The 19913-nt window shown below is 34.9% G+C and overlaps 1 protein-coding gene across 1 annotated transcript in view; it reads left to right on the top strand.

The window, feature by feature from the left end:
- The window catches only part of LOC150095268 (uncharacterized), a 302954-nt gene that overhangs the window by 249064 nt on the left and 33977 nt on the right, over positions 1–19913 (top strand). Inside the window, exon 19 of the mRNA XM_090410345.1 lies at positions 3891–4252. Within this exon, the coding sequence (XP_090266471.1) occupies positions 3891–4252 (362 nt within the window). The remainder of the gene's footprint in view (positions 1–3890; positions 4253–19913) is intronic.

Raw genomic sequence — 19913 nt, 5'->3', positions numbered from 1 at the left:
CAAAGTGAATGCCAAGAGTAGGCATTCACTTTGTACTATAAGAGCATAAAAGACAAATGCTGTCATGCACTGGTCTAGTTGGCTGTGGGTTCAAATCCCACCATGACATGGATATGTTTGCAATTGTATTCAGGACTTGTTCTGCAACTACTGCCCTGCTTATTGGAAGCTTAAAGTGTTTTGAAAACATTTCTGTGTTTGGTGTCTAGTGTAGAAACTGTAAAAAGTACAAAAAATTGATAAAAAATGGGCAAAAAACCCTTAGTGCATCAATTTTAGGTTTGTAAATAATCTTCTTGGTGGGGAGTGGGAGGTTGCAGGGGGAAAAAAGTAGGCTGCACCATATTTGTCATCTGCCTTGATATTTTAACATAATCCTAATGCAGACTGTTTTACCTTTCACTTCAACCTTGTCAAGTTTCATTTATATAGTTTACAGATTCATGCTATGTAAATCTTGTAGACAGTATTCTAGGAAGTACATATATTAAAAGGAGTGCATTAAATACCCCCCCCCACAAAAATAAAAATAAACAAAAAAAAATACACTCAAGAGACTAACAACTTCAAGCATGATAATAAGAGTTATTATGCTTGAAGTTGTTACTCAGTGGTGACTGCAATGATGATGATTAATGTATCAAAACCAGACTTTGGAAAAGTAGAAATTAATATTTTGAGCTCAGAATCACATTGTAATATTTTTTTATCATATGAAAGAACCTGAGTCTGGTGTCAGCCTGGCAAATGCTATGAGCAGCGCAAATGTGTTTCTCATAGTATGGAATCCGTGTCCTGGTTTTATAAGTACTATTACAAATGGAGAGCTGAACAATCTCAATCCCCCCCACACACACACACACACATACACACCTATACTTATGAAGGACCATATTTGTTTCAGCAAGAAATGGCCTCTGTCCAATGTTCCTTCTAATCTGTGTGCATGCACAGCTGTCAGTGGGTATTGCATGCCCATATGACACTCAGTCTCCTGCTCACTGTCAGAGACAACACACTAACAAAGTGCATGGTCAATAGATGGCAAAAACTGAAAAGAAATGACAGAGATGTGGCTCACAAAAGCCTAATATAAAGTTCCTCTTATCACAAATGAGAGTGGCAAATGGTGAACCCATGTAACCAGTAAGACTGTCATTTTGATAGTTTATTCCAATTTTTACTTATGGCAGCCATACTGCCTTAGATTAGCTCTGCTTAGAATGTTAATAATGTCAAATTCCTTTCTAATATCTTAATTTTTAATATGATTCTACCACTGATGGTATTGGTTCACTCCCCTAATTTTTCCCAGAACCCTCATATCTGTGGTCTCTAGTCTTTGATCAAGTGCTTTATTTCTAACTCAGCTCTCAGATCCATAACTTAAAACTGGCTTAAACACTGTCTTATATACTACTAGTTTTGATGTTTTGACTAATTTCTTTCTTATTGCATATAAATTTATTCAGCTGGCTACCCACCATACCAGCTTTGCTTATTCTGTTGTCTATTTCCAGTTTTAGCCTGCTATCTTCACTAAAAACTGTGCCTAAATAGCTGAAATACTTGACTTGTTCTATAGGATCTTTACTGAGACAGTATGAACATAGTTGTCATTATGCCATAATGCACCATAAAACCAAACAAATAAATGTAGTGTGTATAGGTAGGTTCTCTCTTTCACCAGATTCATTACATTTATATCATTATCATATATCTATATCTTAGTTGCACATATGCACGTGCACACACCATTCTTCTAATAGTGATTTGGTTTCCATGACATGATCTGGTTTCTTTGCATTAGGTCTGGTCTCACTCCAATAAATATTTTCTCCAAGCTCCTGATGTCAAAGCATAGACTGTCCCTCTTTCTATTATCAAACTCACTCCACATATCCAAGAACTCAGATCTTCTACAGTGTGTGCTTTGAATCATTAGTATCTTAGCCCTCAAGTTATTACCATTGTATCTTAGTAATAAACTGGCAATTTTCAGTTTCATAATGAAATGATTCTTTCAACATTCATTTCATATCCTCTCTCATACTGTATTTATCACTACAACATAAATTATTCATTCCTATAGGCACTACTTCTGTTTTCTTTTGTGTTTCTTGCTTGCATCATCATCACAGCCTTCATCTTCACTCTTACGAAGCTGCAATCCGTAATTTCAGTCAACAAACACAAATTTTAATGTGAGTCAGTGTGCCATATTACTTATTTTATTTTTTTCTTTCATTTTACTTACCTTATTATTATTCATTGACATCTTACCAACTTCTGTACTTTGCTGTCTCTTACTTTTCTGCTTGTTTTTCTTATCCTGTTTTTTTAACTTTTGAATCGAATGTCTAATAATTTGTTTTAACCCAGAAATTTCATTTTTTCAAACTATTTTCTATATCATCTTTGTATCATCATCAGCTTTATATATATATATACATACAGGGTGTTCGGGATAAATTTGACAGTTTCGTAAGGAAAAAGAAAATCTTCTTTGTATCTATTAAATTTAATGAATTGACAAAAAACATTACAGGCAGAGTTAATTACAATACTATCAACAAGATTTACTCAAAATAACCACCATTAGCATCGATCACAGCTTCAATTCTGCTTCGGAACCTCGAACAAGCTGATGCTACAGTCTCCCTGGGAAGGGCCGCAAAAACTGTTTTAATTTTATCCATTAACTGGGCTTTTGTATTACTGGAAGTGCGATTGGTGTCTTTTTCAACTGCGCCCCATACAAAATAATCCATGGGGTTAAGGTCTGGGGAGTTTGGAGGCCAAACATTTGGACTGGTGAAGTCGTAGAAATTTTCAGACAACCATTTTTGACTTTTCCCAGAGGTGTGGCAAGGGGCCGAATCCTGCTGCCATACATACGGCCTACCATTGGCTACCCTTGTTATCCAGGGCTTGACTACAGTTAGCAACTCCACGAACAAAGCCCGAATTCCAATGCCAGGGTTCTTCAACACCTGTTCCTGCAGATTTGCGAGGAATTCTGCTGTACGAACGCAATCAGATCGTCTGCTAGGGATCTTTCTTCTTGCTACATCCTCGTAGTCACCATTGCAAGTCTCTAGTTCATGCCTGATTGTTTTTACTGTATTCAGGGAGCATTGGGCAGCAGTCGTAATATCCTTATTTTGATGGCGGGCACGAATCATCATGATACAAGTTATTCTCTTCCATGATTCAGGTGGGTTCCAGCTATCCATCCTTTCTGACATCTTGTATATGAATGAAGAAGGGTCCAAACTTTTAAATGAAGAGAAGTGTGTGTTAATACATGTAACTTACGGAAAAATATAATTAATTATAAATATGTCAAATTTATCCCGAACACCCTGTATATATATATATTTTTTTTTGTTTAGTGAGACAAACGTTCTTGTTTCTGGCATCTGTGTTTAGCCTTTGCTTTGATGCCACTCTATTTGTAGGCTTTTGGCATCATTTTTACACAATATCTTAAATTTGCAAAATATCTACAAATATATAAGTTGATACACTAAAAAGCATAATAATATACTAAAAATACCCTAATTTATCTATGAAAACATTCGGTATATAAAACAAAGTTATCTTACACAACTTGAAATTAACTGTTCACACTCAATATCTATATTTTGCTTGTGGTTTATTTATTATGTAGATATTCTATTAAACATATCAGTTGTCAGTAGCATTTTTACTACTTAAATATGACTAATAGAGCAGCTTGAAAAAGAATTGGAAGACATGTTTGTTATGCTGTGTTCTGGATAACATAACTCAGTGCATGGCATTTAACCATAGTGAGTTGTTACTTTTACCTAATGCAGGCTAGCAGTTTGGCAGTGCCTTTTTCAACATTATATGTTCTTTTCTAGGTGTTAAACCAAATAATGCTGGATTTGGAAACTTTGGAAATCAGCCAAGTCAGTCAGTCAACTCTGCTACATCACCCTTTTCTTTTGGGGCTTCTAATCTTGCTAGTAATGCAGGAAAAGCAGGGTTTAGTGGATTTGGACAAGGATCAGTTGCTTCAGGATTTGGACAAGGATCAGTTACTTCAGGTTTTGGTTCAGGAACTAATTCAGCAGCAGCACCATTTGGCCAGCCATTAACATCCCCATTTGGTCCACAGTTGTCATCACCATTTGGTCCACCTGGACCTCCAAAACCAGAAAATGCTAATTTTAACTTTTCTGCTAGCCCTGCTTCAGGTGTCTTTAAATTTGGAGAACCTCAGGTAAATTTATTTGAATATCATTTGAGGTGTGTTTGTACATATTTGGTACAAACACACATCAAATTTAAAAATAAGTTATTTATACTGTTTAAAACTTGCTTTGATTGGTGAAATTGGTGCATGCAATAATTAGCAATTTCATAAAGTCAGCTGACCTTTTACACCTAAGAAGATTATCTAATGTAACAATGTTAGATCATTTTGATGTTATATATACATTTTGGAAGAATGGTGGAACGTATGCCTTTTGATTGGAAAAGCCCTTGTTTCTGTTCTCATCTTGATGCAAAGAATCTTTATATGGGGTTTTAGTTGAAAATTAGTTAGCTTTGCTTATATGCAGATAAGCAAACCAGGTGTCTGAATACACACACTTACCAGTAAAAATACTGTATAGGGTGGTGCAATGTAAGCAATGAATTGCGTGTTGGTTGTGAAATGTATGATGTTGTAAAGTGTATAATAGCTTCCCACATTGAGTTATATGACTGTGCTGGTGTCATGTAATATTAGTGCCTCCATAGTGCAATTGGAAGAACAATGGTACATTGCATCCTTCTATTGGAAAAGGACTAAGTTCAGTTCTTATCATGACAAGAGGAATCTTTATATTGAGTTTTTTCAATTGAAGGTGAGATAGCCAATCAAAGGATACAGAGGTAGCAGGGTTTTTTTTTCTCCCAGAAATGTGGGCTTTTCATGGGTTTTTGTTTTGCCCATGAGAAAACAAGCAATTTACAGACAAAAAAAAAAAAAAAAACTGGTGGTGGGTGGCAGGCAGTAGATGGTATTGGTGTAGATCAGTGATGGCGAACCTATGACACGCATGTCAGCACTGACACGGTTGAGGGTTTCAGGTGACACACCTTGGATCTTTAAAGATATTGGTATTCTGATGAAAAAACTGCGATAAATCGTGTAAGGCGAAGTTAGGTTTCGGTTCATTGAAAGAATTATATTTTATAGTTAGCCTATTTCTATTTTATTTTGTAGTTAGCTTATTTCTATTTTATTTTGTAACTAGCCTATAAGCAACGAGCGTTTTAAGTTGACGTTTTCTTTCTTAATCATTATAATTTCTGCATAGTCATATGATATTATAAAATTATTATCAATATTATATGATACAAACTTATAAATACATGCTTTATATATTATAAACTTAAAGTTTTCATTTGATCTCTGTGAAATTCGTTCATGCATGCATTCCAAGTCTCTCAACTGAATAATACAAGTTCTAAACATATTTGAAACTACTTTAACAGAAAATATAATTCGCAGCATTAAATATTGAATTTATCTGAGTAAATAATGAAAACATTTTTATAGTTGCAATAAATTCAGTAAATTTTGTTAAATAATGCAAATAGTTACAACTTATGATGACGTCGCAATAAAACCTAATAAACCTACTAAATACCTACCTACTACTTTGGGAGGTGGTTAAGAAGTGTTTGCATGAAGCAATGGCTGACTGTATACCTAGAGTCCGAATAATAAATCAAGTAGGGTTTAAATGAATGATTAACGCCATTAAGCTTGAGCTGCAAAAAAAGAAACAACTATGGAGGGAATTTAAGGACAAAGGTGACCAACGGGCACATGAACAGTATAAAGCGCAGGCCAGAAGGGTAACGAGTGTGGTAAGAAAAGCAAAAAAGGATTACGAAAGAACATTGACCATGCAGGCTAAAGAGAATCCTAAACAGTTTTTTCGATGTGTTGCAAGTAAAAGAAAAAATGTATATGGCAGAATGATTTTAAAGAATGCCGATGGTAGGGAGATAACCGAATCAGTTGATATAGTTGAATTACTGAGCAAGCACTTTGTAAGAATATATCTTCCAGGTGGTGACATTGCAGAAATGAATGAACCAATACATTATACGGGAATTGTAGTGAATGAAGTGGAGGTGAGTAGTCTATTGCAAAACCTCAATGTCAATACATCTGTGGGATTGGATGGTATACCAGCTCGTGTTGTACGTGAAGCGGCTAAAGAATTGTCAGTACCCTTGACCATTTTGTTTAATTTGAGTCTCAGGTCTGGGTTAGTCCCGAGGGAGTGGAAAGAGGGGAAAATAGTTCCACTGCATAAAACTGCTGTTGTAAATTACCGACTGATTAGCATATCAGGAATCGTTGTCAAGGTCTTGGAGAAATTAGTCAATAGAAGAATACAGGATTGGATAAATGAAAATGGGATACTGTATGGGGGACAACATGGTTTTGTGAAGGGTAGATCATGCCTCAGTAACTTGCTCACGTTTTATAACACTGTAAAACCATTAAGTTTAATGGTTTTACAGTGATTCTACTGGACCTTGCCAAGGCCTTTGACAGGATACCACATGGAACTCTAATCAATAAACTGGAGCAGATGGGGATGGATATAGGATTGGTGAGATGGATAGGAGGGTGGTTGATGGAGAGATACCAGAGAGCAGTTTATTCAGGAGTGGAGTCCAAAAGATGGCTTGTGACTAGTGGTCTGCTGCAGGGTTCTGTTCTTGGACCACTACTTTTCAATTTGTTCATTAACGATATTGGAAAGGATCTGAGAGGAAGTGTTCACTTGTTTGCTGATGATGCAAAGTTGGGTAGAGCAATTGTGAGTGCACAGGATGTCAAAATTTTGCAGGATGATTTGGATAGTTTGGAGGACTGGGCTAGGGAAAATGGATGTCAGTTTAATGTGGCAAAGTGTAAGGTTATGCATTTTGGAGTGAAAAGATTAGCAGCAGTATATCACATTGGTGGAACCGTACTCCAGGAGATTGATGAGGCCATGGATTTGGGAGGACTAGGGGCCATACATGGAAGCTGGGCAAGAATGTGGTTAGCAGGGGCATTAGAGCTAGGTTTTTTACTTGGAGAGTGGTGAATGAGTGGAATAAGCTGCCAGAGTCTGTTGTGGGTGCTGTGACCGTGAATGAGTTCAAGGCGCGGTATGATAGATACTGTGTGAATGTCGAATAGTTGTTCTTAACATGATGTTAGGGCCTCCCTCAATGAGTCTGTCAACTCCTTGGAGTTGCACGAAATAATAATAAATAGCTGCTATTTAGTAGCATGATAGAGAGTAAAACGTAACAAGGTTGCTATGAATGTACCGGTAATAAATCTGGCAACCCTGCTGAAAGAAGTAGTGATAGTCTTGCATGTTCTACCACTTAAGTAATTTTGAGTTGCTGGTGTATAATTAATTTCCAGTAATTGTTACTTCTTATTAATTATTACTGCTTAATTACCGCTGTATATAATTGTGCTCTTTTTTAATTGTGAATCCTTTTACAATGGCAGCTAGCACTAATAAAAAACTAAAATTATCACAGAAAGGAAGTGGAAGAAATTTCCAAGATGCCTGGACTGAACAATATGGTGTTATTGATAGAGGTGATAAAATTTACCTAAAGTTCTCTGTAAATTGTGTGGTGAGCTATCTGTGAGTAGAACTTGGAATGTAAGAAGACATTTTAAAAACTAAGCACAAATGGCTCCTAGAAAAAACTTTTGAAGAACACAAAGAATACATATCGCAACATCTAAAACTGGCAGAATCACAATCAGGGACTTTAATTAAATTTGTTTCAGGACCTTCAAATTTAGTAGCTGCAAATTACAGTATTTCACATACTATTGTTGAACATGGGAAACCACTTAGTGATGGTGATTATATTAAAGAAGCTTTCCTAAAGTGTGCACCATTTTTATTTGAGGACTTTCATAATAAGGAAGCTATTGTAAAGTGCATGAAACAGTTACCATTAAGTAGGAATACTATTAAAGACAGAATTATATCAATGAATGCTAGTATAGAAAATCAAATACAACAAGACTTGAACTCATACCATTGTTTTTCCATTTGTCACGACAAAACTACAGATATTATGTCATCGATTGGCTATTATTGCAAGGTATATTCACGGTGATTCTATGCACGAGGAATTGATAAAGTTAGAAAATTTACCTCAAAACATGACAGGTAAAGACATATGCGATTGTGTTATTAAAGTGTTCTGTGAGAAACAGGTAGATTTATCGAAAATATTTTTCATTATAACTGATGGCGCACCTAATATGGTTGGCCGTAATGTCGGTTTTATCAAACAATTTACAGAATATGTTGGTCATCCCCTGGTTTGTTTCCATTGTATTATACATCAGGAGACACTGTACGAAATCAGGCTTAAAGGATTTGGATGATATGATGAGAATTGTGACAAAGGTAACAATTTTACTGCTGCCAGGGCTTTAAGCAAACGAGAATTTAATTCACTTTTAAGCGAAGTTGAATCAGTGTACAATGGTCTATTAATGTACAATAATATGCGATTCTGCTTGGCTCAGTAAGCTGATGTTTTTCAGATTTTTCATTGCACCTGAATGAACTTAATATACAATTGCAAGCTTTCGGAAAATTTGTTGATGTTATGTTTGGCACGATCAAGAGCTTTGAGAATAAACTCAAAATATTTCGATGTGATTTAGAAAGTAACAATTTTAAGTATTTTGCAAGAGTGAAATTTTTTTTTAACGAAACCAGCCTCAAAAATCACGAACAACATATCAACCAATCTATCAAAGTTCTAAAGTCAGTAACTGAGCAGTTTTCTTCTAGATTTGAGCAATTTTGAATGTTGGAACAAACAATCCAATTCATAAAGTATCCTGATGAAACAGAATTCATGGATCCTTAAATTAGATGGCTTTGAATGGTTGGATTTAAAAGATCTAGAAATGCAACTAGCCGACTTAGTAATCTTATCTGGAAAAGAAAGTTTATTGCTCTTAGAAATGAATTAGAAGAACTTGAGCAGGAACACCTGCATGATACTGCGTGTAAAAATTCAGACCGTGAAATTCTTAGCATGTGGAATAGCTTTCCCAGAAACTTTTATGCTCTTAAAATCTTTGCTAAAGCTCTTTAACAATTTTCTCTTCTACATACTCTTGTGAAACTCTAGTTTCTTCCTTAAATAATACAAATCGAAAGGGAGAAATAGATTGAGCAATGATTTGAGTGCTGCCTGTGTAGCATTAAAATGTACACACTATAACCCTTCTATAAAGCAACTTTCTACCAGTACTCAGCAACATAAAAGTTATTAAATGTAATGTAAGTTTGTAATTTCACTTTATTAAATTAATTGTATAATATGAATTCATAGATTTTATATCAATGTCCTATTAAATAAATAGCCTAATATGATATGTATAAGTCACCATCTATGATTATGTAGTTAAATTTATAATGCATGTATGCAAGTGGCACATCAACAACGTCAATATTTAAAAAAATAAAAGATGTTTGACACACCTGGGTAAAAAGGTTCACCATCACTGGTGTAGATGATAGTAGTTATGGTTTACTATATGTTGTAATAGGTTTCACGGTATAATAAGAACACAGATGGTTAAGAAAATAACTATTTATTAACTTAAAAGCTAATATTTCGCTGGTATTATATCCAGCATCTTTAGAGCACACAACACAAAGTTTGTTACAAAGGCATGACAACCACAATCAGGTGTAACAGTGGGGATAGTGTAAGTGATTGCAGCGTGCAACACAAGACTAAAGTCCTAATATGGCGCCATCTAGGTTTAAAAAAAAAAAAATCAAAGTTTTGAAATAATAGTCCAAACAATAAAAAATAAAAGTAATGAATATTAATTTGGCCTTAGGATGACTGTCTCCCAAATCTTTGGTAGATTTATACAACCATACTTGTTAAGGTTTGGAGTATGTTTCAAGGCTTCTGTTGATTCCAGGAACAACCTCTCTGACTTGTAGAAGCTTCTGTGCATTACTTTTGTTTCTTTCCAATTGATCCTGTGTGCAGGGGTATCCAAAGCATGGTCTGCCAGACCCGACTTACCATAGCGAAAGTGTCGGATATATTTTTTGTGTTCACTGAGGCGGATGCCCACATTTCTTCCTGTCTGTCCGTAGTAGGCAAGATGGCAAGAACATGGCACTTCATAGACAGCTGGATGTGATAAAGGAGTGCATTTGTCCTTAGGTGAATGGATGAGAGTTGCTAATTTTATATAAGGTTTAAATACTGTGCGTAATTGGTGTTTGTTAAGTACCCTAGATATCTTTTCAGATGTGCCTTTAATGAATGGAATGGTGATGGTTTTGTTGTAGTCTTCTGTGGTAGATAGAGGGCATTTATGGGTAGCATTTAGTATGTTATCTATTTTACGGGGATTATAACCATTGATTAAGAAGGTTTGACGTAGGTGAGAAAGTTCAGCAGTGAGAGCAATGTCATTGGAACAGATTGCTCTAGCTCTATGGGTTAGTGTTTTTAAGATACCATATTGTTGAGAAGGGTGATGGTGTCATTGTTTGTGTAAGTATCTCCCTGTATGTTTGGGTTTTCTGTAAACAGAAAATGATAAGGAACCTTCTGGAAGACGTGTGATCAGTATGTCCAAGAAAGGCAGGCAGTCATTGGCTTCTAGTTCCATTGTAAAGTGGATTTTAGGGTGCTGGCTATTTAGATGCAATAAAAATGTATTCACTGTGTCTGGGCCACGTGGCCAAATGGCAAACACATCGTCAACATAGTGTAGCCAGAGACTAGGTTTAAGAGTGGCTGTGTTGATAGCTAATTTTTCAAGATGTTCTATGTAGAAGTTGGCTAAGGGGGGAGAAAGAGGTGAACCCATAGCTGTCCCATCTATCTGTTTGTATATTTTCCCTTTCCATGTAAAATAACCTGCCTGTACTGTGAATTTAAATAGCTGGAATATATCTGGGGGAAATTGTGAATTAAGTAAGTTAAGTGTTTCAATCAGTGGTACATTAGTGAATAATGAGGTGATATCAAAACTCACCATTAGGTCTGAACTATTTAAGGTGTGGTTTTCTAAAATACTTTTTAAGTGGGTAGAATTTTTAACAAAAGAGGAAGAATTGTTTGTGTAAGTGGTTAGTAATTTTGCTAAATGTTTAGCTAGTTTATGTGTAGGACTGTTTATACTATCTACAATAGGACGCAAAGGTGTACCTTGTTTGTGTATTTTAGGAGCACCATATATTCTGGGTGCTTTAACGTGTATGGGTTTGAGTTTTTTGAAAATTTCTTTAGGCCAGGAAGTGATTTTGTTCAGTAACTTGCACACCTTATTCTTTTGTGAGTTGGTGGGATCTCGATCTATGATTTGATATGTAGACCGGTCTTGGAGCAGTGCATGCATTTTGCTTTCATATTCTGTTGTATCCATAACTACAGTTGCATTTCCTTTGTCTGATTTGGTTATTGTAATGTGGTTATTATTGCGTAGTTCTTTTAGAGCTATTATTTCTTTATGTGGGATATTATTTTTGGGAGGCTTAGAATGGATCAGGATATTGGCCACGTCTAACCTAATATTATTGGCTATGGCTGGAGGTAAGTCGTGAATCCCACGTTCAACGGAAGCCATTATTTTGGTTTTAGGCACATCTTTTGGAGTAACGGCAAAATTGTGTCCAAGACTTAATGCACTCGTGGCCTCTTTGGATAAGGTTGTCGACGATAGGTTCACAACGACACTATCTTGATGAAAATGCGGCTGCTGTGTAACATTGCGTTGCTGGAGGATTTCAAATATTTTCTGGTGTCGGTTTTTAACTTTAGCAAATTCTTTATTGGCTGTAGAGTCGGAGATTCTATCCAAAATATCCCATAGCTGCGGGTTCAAAATGTCCGATAATGTATCACGAAGTACACTGATACAGGAATTTATTTTTGAAAGTTCTCGGCGTGTAGTGTATACCTGTTCCCGTAATAGTGCTAAACTCGCTCTTTTATAAATACGTTGGGCTTTGGCCGAGTGAAACTTGTTCTTAATTTTTATACAGTTTGGTATCAAATTGGTATCTCGGCACCTTTTTAAGAAGGCTAACCTGTTCAGTTGCCATGCCAATTTTACTTTCCACTTACCGTATTGTCGTGCCTTGCGTACGATGTTATCTCCGTGAAGAATATTTATACGTGTGGATAGGCTTATGTGTTCGTCAGACATGTTGTAATAGGTTTCACAGTATAATAAGAACACAGATGGTTAAGAAAATAACTATTTATTAACTTTAGAGCTAATATTTCGCTGGTATTATATCCAGCATCTTCAGAGCACACAACACAAAGTTTGTTACAAAGGCAAGACAACCACAATCAGGTGTAACAGTGGGGATAGTGTAAGTGATTGCAGCGTGCAACACAAGACTAAAGTCCTAATATGGCGCCATTTAGGTAAAAAAAAAAAAAAAAAAAAAAATCAAAGTTTTGAAATAGTAGTCCAAATGATAAAAAATAAAAGTAATGAATAATAATTTGGCCTTAGGATGACTGTCTCCCAAATCTTTGGTAGATTTATACAGCCATACTTGTTAAGGTTTGGAGTATGTTTCAAGGCTTCTGTTGATTCCAGGAACAACCTCTCTGACTTGTAAAAGCTTCTGTGCATTACTTTTGTTTCTTTCCAATTGATCCTGTGTGCAGGGGTATCCAAAGCATGGTCTGCCAGACCCAACTTACCATAGCGAAAGTGTCGGATATATTTTTTGTGTTCACTGAGGCGGATGCCCACATTTCTTCCTGTCTGTCCGTAGTAGGCAAGATGGCAAGAACATGGCACTTCATAGACACCTGGATGTGATAAAGGAGTGCATTTGTCCTTAGGTGAACGGATGAGAGTTGCTAATTTTATATAAGGTTTAAATACTGTGCTTAATTGGTGTTTGTTAAGTACCCTAGATATCTTTTCAGATGTGTCTTTAATGTATGGGATGGTGTTGGTTTTGTTGTAGTCTTAATACCAGCAAAATATTAGCTTTTAAGTTAATAAATAGTTATTTTCTTAACCATCTGTGTTCTTATTATACCGTGAAACCTATTACAACATGTCTGACGAACATATAAGCCTATCCACGAGTATGGTTTACTATAGTTGGTGGATTAAGTGGCAGAGATGGAGAGCTGTAGAGTAGGTGCCATTCTTCAGTGAGTCTTTGGAGGTGTCATGTAATAATAAGTGGTGAAAAATTTATAAGAAGAATAGCACTGGTTAAGTTGCATTTTGATCAGTGTTGTTACCTTTCAAGTAGAACATGTTTCCACTAGCTGTGAATTCATTGTGGTGGGCAAATGGTAAGAAATCACATGAAAAGGCTTAAAATTAAGTAGTATTTAAATATGATTTAAAAATATATATTTATATGTACACACACACACACAAATATCTGAATGACTCCTTTCTAATCCTTAAACAATTATTCCAGAGTGGAATGAAATTTTTTTTTTTTTAATATATGTATATATTTCTGCACGGTTAGCCTAATGGTTACACGCTTCATAACCATATGCCTGGGAAAGGAGTGTATTAGGTTCGATTCCCGTCGGTGACGTGAGGAGCTTAAGGATCTTCCTCTTAGCCAGTCTTGGGTGTGGACAGCATTTTTTTCCCAGTTTATCCTGGGGTTTGGTTTTTTCCTCCCGCAGGGCAGGAAAACCAGCCCCGCGAACACAAACTTTGACAAACATGAGATACCACCGTGAATAAGGAGCAACCAACCTATTCCGCGGGATTATTGGTTACGGAGGCTTATGCTGTAAACTGTATAAGCCTGCGCGAAAGCGTAACATATGATGATGATGATGATGATGATGATGCCAACGATTACTGAAACAATTGATTTTTAGGATCTAGGATATCTATCTTTGAGGATTTAATCCACAGAAGCAATTTTTGGTATATTGTTCTGGTTTGGAGCAAAAAAAAATTCACTCTCAAAAATTAATGCTCCATCTGGGGAAAAAAAAGTATATTTATCATTATCATCAACCTCCTGCCATGTACCCTCAAAGCGTGTGCAGGATATGATAGTACTACATGAAAAATTTACATAATGATTAACTTCCTATCTACAATTTTCCTCCAAATCAGTCTGTTACCTGTCAAGACTCCAACATTATCAGATCTTATATTTCAGTCTTCTAAGGCACTGAAATATCTTGGTCTTCCTCTGGGTCTTTTTCCTGCCAACCTGGCAGAGAACACTTGTTTTGTTAATCTTTCCTCGCCCCTTCTGTTTAAGTGACCATACCACCTGAGATTAGCTCTGCTAATGCATTCCTGGATGCTGACAATGTCAAGTTCTTTGTTGTGTTATTTATTTATTTTTTTTTTTAATCTATGACAAAGCACATGCACACTGCTTATATCTCCTTTACAAATAAAACATTAATTTTCATTTTGTATTTCAATAAATTTAAATCAGTAATATTTTTCCTTGTTAATAGTAACAATAAATGAATATATATATATATATATATATATATATATTATTATTATTTTTTTTTTTTTTCATTATCATAATTCTGTTAATATCAGAAATTAATCCTGAATAATGAATAAGTAAATTATGCATAACTGAAACAAATAAGAAAATGAGATCTTTCTAAGTAACAAATACAAAATCTTATATTCAGGTAATAACAGTTGGAGGCAAAAGAGGAAGTAGGTATAATGTACAACACTAAATATGAGGATAACTTCTTGAATGGCAGGCAATATCAAGTAGGGTGATGTGGGCAAATATCAGAATGGGAAACTGAACGATGTGACTTATTTGTGCTTATGGTCCCACAGAAGGTTTTACCAAGGAAGAAGTAGAACACTTTTTTTGAGCCATTAGAGAAGGCAGCTGGTACATTGAAAAAGGAAAAGTTGGTCCTTGTTAGAGATCTAAACAGCAGAATAGGAAATGATTACCAGACATATAAAAATGTTTGGGGAAAATTTAGAGGGGGGGGGGGAAGCAAAGCTAACAATAATGGTAAATGCCTGCTGGATTTCTGTTCATGACATGGGCTAATTATTACTAATACCATGTTCCAACATAAAAATGTGCACAAATTCACATAGAGAGAAGATGCAAGAAATAGGAAAAGTCTCATTGACTATGTTATAGTTATAGCGATGTTTTACCACTGGTTCAGGACACAAGAATATACAGAGGATTTGAAATAGGAAGTGATCACTATTTAGTTTTGAGCAGGTTAAAATTGAATTTCAGATTGAAAAGAAGAGCATGTAAGAAAGTTTTAAAATGAATCAAGATTGAGCAGCTTTCAGAGGTGAACTGTAGCTCAAATACACAAACATCATTGAAGAAGAAATTAAAGAGTTGAGCAAAAACCAAGCCTTGGAGATTCAGTGGCAAATCCTGAAGAAAACATTGACTGATTCAGCCCGAGAGGCATGTGGTGAGGTTGCCTGTAAGGATAAAAAAATTCAGAACTCCACAGTGGACTCAGGAAGTTAGAGGCAATGAAGGAAAAGAAAGCATATTAAAAGTTCCTGGCAACTAAGTGAGCTTGTGCAGTGAAAAACATGAAAAAGTGAATTACTGTGTAAAACTAGCTAAACAAAAGTCATTTGAAAACTTTTTAACGTAGAAAATAAATATCAGGAAGATGGCAAAATATTCTGGAGGCTTAGAAATGGAGAAAAAAAAAAGTAGAGGCTTACGAGGAAAAATTACTGTAAAAGGAATCAGAGATGATAAACATAATGTTAAAACTGAAGATAAAGACATTCTAGCTGTCTGGAGTAATTACTTTGAAAGACTGCTAAATGAAACAAGCATGGTGGTATATAACTCCTAACAGGAATGCATTCAGGAATACCTATTCATACTTTAAAGTTGAAAAAGTTATCAAAAACCTGAAATGTGGAAAGTCAGCTGGAGTAGATGAAATTCGACCAGAAATACTTGATTATGAAGGTATAAAAGTTTTACATGACTGCATTGCATTATTCAGAAGGCTTGGTCAGAGGGTCAAATTCTGGATGATTGAAGGAGAGCTCTGAAACTACCTATCTATTAAAAGGGAAATAAAACAGTGCAAGAATTATAGAGGTATTTCCCTGTTAAATGTTCCTTATGTAAGATTTATGCAAGTATACTTGAGACAGCTAAGAAAAGTGAAGAACAAGCTGGATTCAGGCCATATCAAATTGGGGGAATTATAACAACAATTTGTATTTTAAGTTTTGTTTATGTGGAAAATGCATATGACAAGGTGTCAAGAGGAAAGCTCTTCAAACTACAATTATATGGTGTAAATGGGACATTATATCAAGCAATACATGGTCTCTGTTTAAGCTGTAAGTCAGCAGTTAGAATTGAAGGAAGATGGTTTGATGCGAAATCAAGTGTGCGACAAGGGTGCACATTATGAAAGGAAAATAAGTGTTGTAATAAATTTGGTATGAAAATCAGCAATAAAAAGACAAAGGGAATGAAAATAATCATAAACATTGAAAACATCAACTGTATCCTGAATGATGAACTTGTAGAACATGTGAAACATTTCACTTATTTAGGCACAATTTTTAGTGAAGATGGCAATATACATATTGCCATCTTCACTAAAAACATTTCCATATTTCAGAGAAATATGGAAATAGACAAGGAATTACTAAAGCTGGTATGGTAGAAAGTCAGCTGAATAAATTTATATGGAATAAGAAAGATATTAGTCAAAACACTAAATGTACAAGCCTTTCAAACCAATTTTAACTTATGGATCGGATAGCTGGGTTAGAAATAAAACACTTAAAGTCAAAGACTGGAGATCCCTGATATGAGAGTTCGGAGAAAAAATTAATGGAGTGAAAACCACGTTGTATCACATTAAAAAATGGGGATATTATGAAAGAATTCACCATTGTTAGCATTCAGATATGTATGAGTAGAGCTAATCTTAGGTGGTATTGTCACTTAAACAGGATGGGAGAGGAAAGATGAGCAAAATAACTATTCTTTACCAGGTTGGCAGGAAAAAAAACCAGAGAAAAGATCAATATGTTGCTCCAACCAGAAAAATATCTTTGGATGAACAAGTAAATTGTTCCAATCCAGATAGATAAAAAAAAAGTCACTATTTAAAAATAAAAAAATAAAAATAAAAAAAGTTCCTTTTGAATTGTTCTGAGAGGAACATTTTATTTTGGTTCAAAACCTTTTCAACTCCTGCCCTGAGATTGATACATTAAAAGAAGTGTCTTAAAAGACTGAAATATAACATATGATTATGTTGGAGAAAAATTGTTGATCAGAATTTAGTAATGGTGTAATTATCCTGTACACCCCCTTAGGACACCCCCCCCCCCCAATGGAGCATTCTTTTCTGGGTGAAATTTGTTGCTCCACCCAGAAGAAAAATATCTTCGGAGAAACACACGTAAATTATTCCAATCCAGATAGATAAAAAAATTCACTATAATAATAATAAAAGTTCCTTTTAAATGTTCTGAGAGGAACATTTTATTTTGGTTCAAAACATCTTTGTGGAGTATAGTTGCTAAATTAGTGTTGAGTTCATATGAAGAAGATATCATTAAAATGAAGTAGCCAAAATAAAGACTTGGATTTGGATGATCTTTATTATTTTCATATTAGTTCATAAATGACGATGTTGGTTGGAGTTATATATCTTGACACAGTAAATTAAGTAATTTAAAAATAAAAGGATGTTGACTATGGATTTTTGTTTAAAGGTTATTTTTTCTAGCCACTGTTTCTGAGTTTTTGTTTCTCGTCCTGCTAATTCATCCTCATTTTGAATGTTTGTGTTGATTCTTTTAAAAGGATGGTTGATTTAGTGGACATTAATGGTGGTTATCTTGCAACAGAAGATAACATTATATTATTCATAAAAGATTTTTGTTGTCAGGAATTTGATGTGTTGAGAAATAGAAGTTCTTGCTGGTTTCCTTTTTTCTGGATAAGGAAATTGGGGGTATATTCAGATATAGCTTGTATTTCCAAGCCATCTGATAGAATCTGTGCTACTGAGGGAGATATGTAGCACGACTTTTTTTTTTTTCTGTATTTGTCTGTGGGAGGGTGGATATTGAAATGGTAGTTTGTTCAGATAATTGATAAAAAAATGATGGATGTTGTAACGTTTTGAACTTTTCTGATATTAAATGGAGTTTGATTAGTTTTTTGGTAAGTCTGTGAGCAACAAATGTTATAATGATCTATTTTGGAAATGTGTCAATTCCAGTATGATATTCAAGTAATCATTAAAATTACAAATAGTGGACATCAGAAGGATTAATTTTCATATTTTAAGTCAGTCTTGAAAGACTGTGAGTCAGTGGGATAGTTTGCATGTTGAAGTAGCAAGTGCTTGTAGTGTGAATGAGTCTAAGAGGAGGTATGACAGCTTTTGCAGGTGATGCGTTGCCTCCCTCAAATGAATCTTTGACCCTTGGTGGTCTAATGATAGTAATATTGTTCTTGTTTGGTAACTAAAAAATAGCTTGAACTTCAAAAATACACAACCTTTATAAGGGGGGTTTTTCAAGCAGGTCTCATATGGAGATGGCAGGGTTTTTCTTTCCACCCCCCTCCCACAAAACAGCAGGCAGACTGGCTATTAGAACACAAGCAATTAACAATACACTGGTCTCATAGCCTGAGTTGCTTCAGCCATAAATCCAAATTGAGTCTCTTGATTTTATTCACCCTCAATGGTATTCAATATATCCATTAAAATTTCTGTTTTACACTGCATATCCTTTTCTTCCCTTCTTCTTGAGAATATTATACAGCATATTGCTTTTGTTACAGGCTTCGAGTAATGTTTGTACTGTTTAACTTCATTAAAATTTATTTAAATATATTGTTTTGTTTAAAAAAATGCACTTTTATCTTTTAAATTCAAATGGTAAACTGAACTAATCTCTACGGCAGTAGTGTGCAGTTGTTTGTGCACATATAGAAAATATAACACAATATACACACACATAAAATGGTTGAATACAGTCATAGAATAAAAATAAGATATAAACATACTTATGAAATATTTATTTTATCAGACTTTTTTGGCAGTGTTTCATGTCCGTATTTACATTTTTTATTAGTATAATGACCTCTCAAAACTGGAGGCTTTGATATATTTGAATTTGGTCTATGGAAAAGAGTTTTCTAGCTCTTTTCCATCTTTCTGTCAGGAACAATTTTTATGAATAGCTCTCATGTCAGTTTGTCTGCTTTCTGGGAGGAAAAACATAGAAAAGAGTTTTCTAGCTCTTTTCCATCTTTCTGGCAAGAACAATTTTTATGAATAACTCTCATGGTGCATGTTATTTAAGTAGACTCTATAACTAGAAGAGATATATTAAGCAAGACTACTTGCCCTTTACTCATGACATATACTGTAATTCTTGCTCTTTGAAGTCAGTAGATGTAAATTTTCCTGTTTAGCTAAGTGAGAAAGATAAGTATTTTGGATGTATGAAATAAGGAGCTTACAAGATGTCTTATGGAAGACGTGGAGATCATAATAATTTATTTTCCTGTGGCCACTGCCCTAACCATAAGAAAAGTAGGTATAATAAATTGGTTTAGAAATAAGTATTCACTGAATACAAAATATTGGGTTGATTTGTCTTTTTTTCTGGTTGTAATTGAATAAAAAGGCCATCTGAAAGTCTTGAGAAGAAAAACATGCACATTTTCACCATTCTGAAGTACAAGGAACAATGGAATTCAGAATCAGTTGTTTGAAGTGTTGCATGAAGTACTGTCAAGAGTAGGTGAGATTGCACTGCCATCAAACTTTAAATATGTTTTGATATGTGCAAT

Source organism: Typopeltis vanoorti, chromosome 20 (assembly GCF_054136105.1).
Source record: "Typopeltis vanoorti isolate ZY-2024b chromosome 20, IOZ_Tvanoo_1.0, whole genome shotgun sequence".
Classification (NCBI taxonomy): Eukaryota; Metazoa; Arthropoda; class Arachnida; order Uropygi; family Thelyphonidae; genus Typopeltis; species Typopeltis vanoorti.
The sequence above is the reverse complement of the archived record's forward strand: the minus strand, read 5'-3'. Positions and strand labels throughout refer to the sequence as shown.